At 36.4% G+C, this 8720-nt stretch overlaps 1 protein-coding gene across 2 annotated transcripts; it reads left to right on the forward strand.

The window, feature by feature from the left end:
- Window positions 1–3544: 3544 nt before the first annotated feature.
- On the forward strand, window positions 3545–8650 carry LOC109160962 (protein TIFY 4B-like). 2 transcript variants are annotated; one of them, XR_002050844.1, is made up of 8 exons: window positions 3545–3873; window positions 3991–4145; window positions 4306–4451; window positions 5282–5372; window positions 5460–5622; window positions 7373–7433; window positions 7525–7628; window positions 8253–8650. XR_002050844.1 is itself a non-coding variant. In XM_019309239.1 (8 exons), exons 1-8 carry the CDS (start codon window positions 3735–3737, stop codon window positions 8264–8266), a joined length of 867 nt encoding a protein of 288 aa, XP_019164784.1. In that variant the 5' UTR covers window positions 3545–3734; the 3' UTR covers window positions 8267–8650. The 2 variants fall into 2 exon arrangements, 1 of the variants encoding a protein (XP_019164784.1); XM_019309239.1 differs by having other exon boundaries at window positions 7531–7628.
- The last annotated feature ends 70 nt before the right edge of the window (window positions 8651–8720 follow it).

The following is an 8720-nucleotide window of genomic DNA, read 5'->3' on the forward strand; positions in this document are numbered from 1 at the left end:
GGAAAGAGAATGTGGGAGGGGAGAAAAAAAAAAAAAACAAAAAACAAAACAAAAAAAAATTAAAAAAAAAAAAAAGTAATCAGATGCGTCAGGCACGCCAGTCGGCGCGCCTGACGCGCCACCGGGCTGCACGCGCCCGGCTTTTGCCCAGGCTGTGCGCGATTGCTTCTTCTTCTTTTTTTTTTTTTTTTTTTTAAAAAAAAAAATTTCTCATTATGCCTACACTTGCAGGACAACTATTTCTAAATTATCTCCCCCTCACATTAGTTATTATCTCTACATGGGAAGAAAGCAAACTGAAATAACTCCACATTATCCACTAGTGTGGATGCTCTAAGGTATATAAGGTGGACCATGGTTCACACGACAGTTTATACATGGTCCAAAATTTACCTAGTATTATGAACCATAAATTGAAATATCGACGTATTTGTACTTGTAAAATATAAAATTTTATAACATAAAACATAAAAAATCACAATACAAGATACACAACATATTATTATGATTCAACTAGATTGAAAAGACGAGCTACAAAATTCATACTTGTAAGGTACATAATTTTATAATACAAGACAAAAAAATTACACATACACATGTTATATATTTACTTATTTTTCAAATTTGATATAGGTACATAATTTGTGTTTATAGGCACGAAATTTCACAACACAATACACAAAAATTCATAACATAAGACACAAGTACTAATTTATTCCAGGAGAAAATTTCAATTTTGGTCATATGACTATAGGGACTTTGTTAATTTCAGCACTTGACTTTTAAAAGTGTCAATTTAGTACCTTGACTATGCAATTTTTATTAATTTTGGTCACTCCGGCCAAATTGCCGGTCAAATTTGGCCGAAAAATATTAAAAGGTAAAATAGTGAGGATAATTTTGTCATTTTATATCTCTTTTCTTTCTTCTTCCTGGAGAATCTGCATAGTCATCGGAGAACCGCACGCGTTTCGCCATTTCCGCGAAATAAGAGAAGAACCCTGTCGCCGAAACTCCCCAGATTTCACCATTTTCCGATGATCACAGTCGTCGCCGAAAAGAGATTCTTCGAGGGGCGGATGAACCAGCGATTCTTGCTGCAAAACCTCACGAATGCCGATTTTGGTTTCCGGGCCAGGTAGTCCGCCGCATTCACGGCGTTCACTTCCGTGAATCTGCCCGACAGTATCCTCTGTCTTTTCTACGGATCTTGCAACGCCTCGCGCGGAGATGCTGAAGTTTGGGTGGTTGAAATCGTCGAACATCTCCCGACAAACATACGATTCGAACGTGAAACATTGGCGATTTTTTAATTTCAAGAACGCGGCGGAATCAGGCTGCCGCGTCCAAACCCCACCCTGCAGATTCCATCTCCCAACACAGCTCCCGGACAAAACTTCGGAAAAACACTGTTTAAGCTCCGACAACAGCTTCAACTCTGTCACCACCGTTAGAACTCCGGAGTTTTTAGTGTTCCTCATGCTACCAGCTCTCCAACGATTCTACGACGGATTCTCTGGAAAGAAGAAAGAAAGTAACGTAAAATGACAAAATTATCCTCACTATTTTACCTTTTAATATTTTCCGGCCAAATTTGACCGGTAATTTGGCCGGAGTGACCAAAATTGAAAAAAATTACATAGTCAAGGTACTAAATTGACACTTTTAAAAGTCAAGTGCTGAAATTAACAAAGCCCCTATAGTCATATGACCAAAATTGAAATTTTCTCTTTATTCCAGGTACATAATTCATACTCATAAGGTACAAAATTTCATAACTTAATACACAACAAGACATAACACAAAACACAAACACATGAACCAAGGTCCATAGTGCAATGTGAACCATGATCCATTGTATAATAATTGATGGTTCACCCAACTATGTGAACTATTACATATGATATATTATTTTTAGACAGAAATGCCATCCCACACCATGAACTACCCCATATTATTCATGTCGCACGTTAACTTTTCATAACATTTATTTAAATTTACTTACCATTATTTTTTTTCGTCTAGCAATTTTCACATGTTCCCCACTTAACAAGATGATACATTACACTAGTTTTTAGCTTATGTGGACCTTCTTTCGTACCAGTTCATGAAACTGATACAAAAAAATGTCCACATCAACTAAAAAACGGTGTATTTTACATAGACTTTCATTTTTCTACTCACTTTGACATTGCATGCTTTGATTGCTTCATTTAATAGGAGGTCATGATGTTTATTCATTTTTTTCCGTCCAATTAAATTTAAATATAAATGAGAGTAAAAGTTGATAGTAAGATTTTGGAAATTCATTAATTATTTAAATAATAAACGAAAAAAATTTATGATAAGTAAATTGAAATAAATGTTATGAATGATCAATGTGTGACATGGACCATCCTTGATAATTCATAGTGTGAAATGACCTTAATATGGCGTCTAATCATATCCGTATGTTGGCCTATAAAAGGGGTGCATGAAAGCCATATTGTTATAAAATTGATAATGATTACATATTTTGAGCAATTATAATCCAAATTATCCATTATCAATTAAGAATTGTAGGCAAAATGGTGTTACTCCAACATCTCCCTATCAAATCTATTATTTTTGCTATCTTTACATTACATGAAACTCAGGTTTGTTATGGGCATAAGATAAAAACACCATCAACTATGTATATGTGTCATGTGTGAACCTAACTCTATAATACAGTTATAATTAAAAGAATATAAGTATTAATTTTTCTTTATATTTTATAAAAATTTGTCTATAATACTGATAATAATATATTAACATCATATACAATAAAGTATGTCATACAATAATATAAAACATATTTAATTATGTCGAATAATATTATAAATAATGTAGACAGTGGCGGAGCCACAATGCGGGCAGGGGACAGCTACCCCCACTCCCCCACCCTATCTTTTATATATATATATATATATATATATATATATATATATATATATATATATATATATTGTATAGGTCTCTAGTGAATACATAGTTAACTTATAAATACTAAATTTATATAAACTTAATCAAATGTTGAGTTAGTTTAGATGGTAAAATATTTGATTAAGTTTATATATTCAATTTTAGAGTTAATATCATATGAGGTCCTCCGAGTATAGTGGTTTTGTCATCTTTAGTCATACACTTTCAAATTGACCATCCGTGGTCCTTCAACTTTCAAATTTAACCATTCGTGGTCCAAGTTAATCACCCATGATCCTTAAACTATTAAATTTTAACCAACCATGGTCCTTTCAAGAGGACCATAGCTGGTTAAATTTCAAAACTTGAAGGACCATGAGTGGTTAACTTGGATCGCGAATGGTTAAATTTGAAAGTTTAGGACTGAACGTGGCAAAACTACTATATTCAGAGGACCTCAAATGGTATTAACTCTTTAATTTTACAACATGAATTTATAATAAGATTAATTCTAATTGAAATTTTTATTTGTAATATTGTGTTTTTTAATATTAATAGTGATATTTACAAACAAAATGAGAAGGGAGAGTAACTAAAGCTATAGACCTTCAAGTTGGGGGGTTGGGCAGCTAGCTAGCCAGGTAGGCCGCGGCCAATTTCATGCTGGTGAAAGCCAACTCATTGTCCCTGAGCTACCCAACTCGCTCACCAAAACCCGGTCTGCTCACTCTCTCATCTCTCAAATCCATCCCGCCAAAGCACCGAGCAGGTTCCCGCTAAATAGATGCCTGATGCCGCCCGAATCTGACGTCATCTCACCGGTGGAGGCAGTCTCCAAGTCGCTTCTCGACAAGCCCCTAAACCAGCTAACTGATGACGACATTTCTCAGCTCACTCGCGAAGATTGCCGCCGGTACCTCAAAGAGAAAGGTATGTCTCCCAAGTCCGAAAGTTCTATCTTCACGATAAACATAAAAAAGGTATAATTGTCCGAAAATAACACATGTGGATTATGATGATCTCCCTTAACTGAAATTCTCCGGCCAGGTATGAGAAGACCGTCGTGGAACAAATCGCAGGCGATTCAACAAGTGATTTCGCTGAAAGCGCTTACCGAAATGCCGCCGGATTCTGACTCCGGCAGTTACAAGAAGCTGTACGCTCCTCGGTCTCCGAGCACCAGTAATAATCACGAATCTCGTGTGCGTTTCAATCATACTTTAGATTATTTTTAACATCTATTTAAAAATCATTTATTAGTTCAAAATTGTTTATTGGCTATTAATTTATTGTTGTGAATGTCGTAGCGCATTGTTTATAGCTATTCAGTTGATGATTATAATTGTTTAATGCAAAATGCAGGTCTCCAAAGAAACGGATATAGATGCAGAAATTTCGGAATCAGCGGAAGTGATGCCATTTAGGGGAAAAAATCTGGAAAAGACTGATCTATTTGGTGACCTACCAGCTCACCCAGCGGCTGCTGTCAAGGACTCTGCTCCATCTAGGCAAGCCTACTTTTATTTTCTCCACTGCTAATTTATGCAAATGTTTTTGAAATTAACTATTCGAGTTCCAGAATGTAAGTCTGCCTCACATGTATGTTCTAATGTGTACTGCAATTTATTTGTGTTGGTAACTTGTTTTTTTGTGCTAATTGCTTGGACCATTTGTTTAGAACATGTTCAAGACTGGCTGGATTACTAGGGCGGCATTGACATGCTTGAATCTTAGTGCACTACATAGCTTAGTATGTTGCATCTGACATAAGAGGAATATGCATACACTGCCATCAAACATGCAATGAACTTCTTGCATTATTGCTGGATCCTAATACTGTACCCACTATGTGGAATGTGTCATCTGTTGAGTCCCATCGTAGAGACTGTGCTTTCTTACTGTGCATAGAAATGTTGACCCCATAGTGCCACACACTCACACATTTAAAGATGTAGAGGGCCCATGCAGTAACATGTAGTGTTATGAGTAGGACACACTGCTGAAGTTTTTTATTGTGCTTTCATCATAACGTATGGAACTACTGAACTATTACATCTTTCATTCAAAGTTGATGGTTCCATGAGCTTTTCATGTAAGATGATTGTAGATGTGGCTTATTATTACTACTTCGTGATGTTTTCCCACTAGTAGAGTAGTAGTAGTGGATGCTTCATGCCATTGCAAATTTTAGCAAAATTAGCTTTCCATCAGGATTCTTTTCCCCTTATTCGTAACATGCTATTACTGTGAAGAGTTGTTCATGACTTGAATTTCTTATTAAGAAGACTCCATAAATATGAATTCAAAAACTGTTCTTGTTACTGGCCTCTCTATTCAGAAGCACAGAGTCAACATGTATTCCAGCTAGGCAAATGGCAATCTTCTATTGTGGCAAGGTGAATGTCTATGATGATGTGCCAGCTGATAAGGTATTAAAATTTCTTCTGAATTAGAAATACTCTAAAATTATTCTAGATGTTAAGTCCCAAATATGTGAGCAACAACTCATGTTATAGGCACAAGCACTCATGCATTTTATTGGAAGCACACTCCCTGTTCCTCCTGACTCTCCATATGATGGTGCTGTAACTGCACAACATTCAGTGTGCCATTTACAAGCTGCAAATGTTAAAGTATGCCAAGAGTATGCAGTGCCGCTCTCACCAGCAGTGCAAACAGGTGGTTTAATTATATATGAGTATAAGAATACTGGAATAATGAGTTTTTGTTTTGAAACCATATTTTGTGGAATGCATTTTCTTTTGTTCCTGTTGCCCAATGACCACTTTCTTGATTTTACAACTTAAAAACTCCTCACTGGGCTTTCAGTGGTATGAAAACTCTCTCTGAAAGATGGTTTTTAACCTTAGTTGACTTAACAAATTATCAAGGACATTACAAGAAATGCATTAAATTTTTCTATATATTGCGAAGGATATTGGTTCAAGTTTTACAGTAAAAAATGTGACAACACTTGAGTATACATGGAAGAAAGCAACACATTTCGTGAAGATAACCCTGGTAAACTTTTTGTAACACTCTTGCAGTGATTGCCACATATGAAATTTTTATTTATGGTTCATGATTCTTTAAGATGGGAAATATGGAATTGGTGACCTCTATGGCTCTATCACTCTCAAGCTCAAGCTCAAGCTCACTGCACAATTCAGATGCATTTTTTGTAGGGATGACAATGGGTCGGGGGTGGATCGGGGAGGGCTACATCCACCACCCGACCCACCTTATACTTTCTCCACCCACCCCACCTGACCCGCATCGGGTGAACTTTTTCAAAACCCACCCTCACCCCACTGGGTGCAGGTGCCCACTACGGGTACCCACCACTTATTTATCTTATTTTTTTTAAAATAATATTTAAATTACTTACACATACTAAAATAAAAAATTCATTAGTTATACTAAAACATAAAATAATAGAAATATTCGCATATAATAATTAAATTGTTAACTTTTTAAAATAAACTTAGTAGTTTAGAAATAAAAATAGTAAGAAGTTAGCAAAAGTTATAGAAACTTTTATAATTAACTACATACTAATACTTATTTTACTATTATATACACACACACACACACACATGGTGGGTCAGGTGGGGTTCAAGGCGGGTTTTGTACATAGAACCCGAATCCAACCTGACCCACCGCGGGTTTAATTTTTTAAGACCCACCCAGCCACCTCCAACCTACCACCCACTATCACCCCCAAAAAAAAACTGATTTGTGCGGGGTGGATTCGGCCATTCGGGTGGATATCTGCGGGGCGAATTGAAATTGTCATCCCTAATTTTTTTCATTGCAAAACTTTCACCTTCTATCCATTGTCTTCTTCCTGTCCTTCATTGTAGACAAAGTCCATCATTACCTCATTACCAGCTTCAATAACTACTCAGTGCTCACTCCACTTCAATAACTACTCAGTGCTCACTCCACTTGCCTGCCCTTCAAGTTCCATCCATCTTGACCAGATTTTTACCAATGTGAATTTCATTAATGAACATTCAAAAGGTGGTTAGTTCTCTCTGTTGCAACCATTTGTTTTGAACAGTGTGCTGTGAGTTCTCTGTTGCAGCCATTTGCTTTGAACAGTGTGATTCACAGCCCTTTACATCAAACACTGATTCTTTTACATGCATTATCTTGAGGATTGGAGGAATTAATGCCCTTGGAGGCTTCCTGGCTGGATTACTTGTTAATTTCCTTTTGTCCTTTTAGCAATGTCCTGAAATGAAGAAAGGCTGTGGGCGTTTCTTTAGGGTACAGCTATAAGGTTATTTTTTGTCAGACTGTAGGCAAATATTTTCTATCAGAACAAGATGTATGTTGAAAGCTTGATGTAGATCAATGGATTTGAAGTGTTGTAGACCATTCTCTCCTAAGTTTGATTTTCATTAGATGTTATTTTTGCAAACAGTGGAAGGCCCAACAAGCAGAAAAGCATCAGTTCAGAGATATCTTGAGAAGCGAAAAGACAGGTATTCCTAACTATTCTGTGTTTGGAAATAGACAAAAAATGCATTTCTTTTTTCTTTGTACTTCTTTTCTAGCCTCTCACATCTCTGTTAGGTGAAGGTTCAAGAGCAAGAGTAAGATAGAAACCGCTTCAACGTCTAGCTTAGACATCTACTTGAACCATCAAATGGGAAGTCATAACTCCAATGAGCACTCAAGTAAGGCAATGCTTTCAATTCTCCTAAATTAGGCTTTCTTCTGCTCTGTCAATAGAATGGTATGCTAGAAAATGCAAATCTTTCTACTGAATTTAATGACAAAGGGATATAATTTCTCCTTTAGCAGACCACCTGTGTTATCCCCCACAATATGCAAAATTCTGTACTCGTGTCTTTGGTTTGGAATCTGCCCCTTAGATATGTCCATATTTTGCTTTTAAAGGTACTCACCACATGTATAAGGACCTTATTATAATAAGGTATTGTTACCATGCAAATATATATTCTTAAGTGTGCTTAGTAAAGATAGTTGTCCACAAATCCTATGGCAGGGCTGCATTTCATACTCTATATATCTTTGCCCAACCCATTTTTTCAAATTAATCAGGGATGATTTCTAGGCAGCCATTTTTCACGTCATTGAACTGCTAACCTCAGTGGAGATTCATGCTCGCTTCTGTTTATTTGAATATATAGTGTAACAGTACTCACATTACCCTGACACTGCACTCCACCCTACCCCCTCCAATGAAGAATTACTAGTGCTTGTAGTTTTAGACAATGGTCCTTAGCAGTAAATGACCAAAAAAAATTGATTAACTGTTCATTTCTGTTGCTTTTCAGATGTTAAAGACTGAATGTTGAAAGGGACCTATTACACTTTATGTATAGTGTCTTCGTGTTATGAAAACTGCGGGTGCAATTTCAGGTTGTAGCATGTAGGTGGTTGACTAAAATTGAGGAGCTACATTGATGTAAGAAATTTTCAAGTACATACTCGTCTTGAATTTGATATCTGTGCTAAGAATGTAACTATTCTTCAACTACAAGAAAAGTTCCAAGCGAGCTGTTTACCGGCCATAAGCTCCTTCCCTGTAAAATGCCATTCTTTTTGGGGGTCAGAACTAGCACTTCCCTCTTTCAATGGCAGTTGCCAGTCGGTCTCTGGTTACCAGTAATGTAATGAAGCTATGCTTATTTTTCTGCATGTCATGGTAATGATCTAGAATTTTTTTTATTTTTTTTTTTTTTGCCAATTCCAGTCTGCAATGATAATCCTAATCCTCTTAACCAGAGGAATAATTTATGGCA

The sequence above is a fragment of the Ipomoea nil genome, unplaced genomic scaffold (assembly GCF_001879475.1).
Source record: "Ipomoea nil cultivar Tokyo-kokei standard unplaced genomic scaffold, Asagao_1.1 scaffold0302, whole genome shotgun sequence".
Taxonomy (NCBI): Eukaryota; Viridiplantae; Streptophyta; class Magnoliopsida; order Solanales; family Convolvulaceae; genus Ipomoea; species Ipomoea nil.

Coding starts and splice junctions, on each gene's coding strand:
- LOC109160962 (XM_019309239.1), top strand. CDS start 3,735: ATGCCGCCCGAATCTGACGTCATCTCACCGGTGGAGGCAGTCTCCAAG. Junction 4,452..5,281: donor AAGGACTCTGCTCCATCTAG/GCAAGCCTACTT, acceptor CTCTCTATTCAG/AAGCACAGAGTCAACATGTA. Junction 7,434..7,530: donor CTTGAGAAGCGAAAAGACAG/GTATTCCTAACT, acceptor TGTTAGGTGAAG/GTTCAAGAGCAAGAGTAAGA.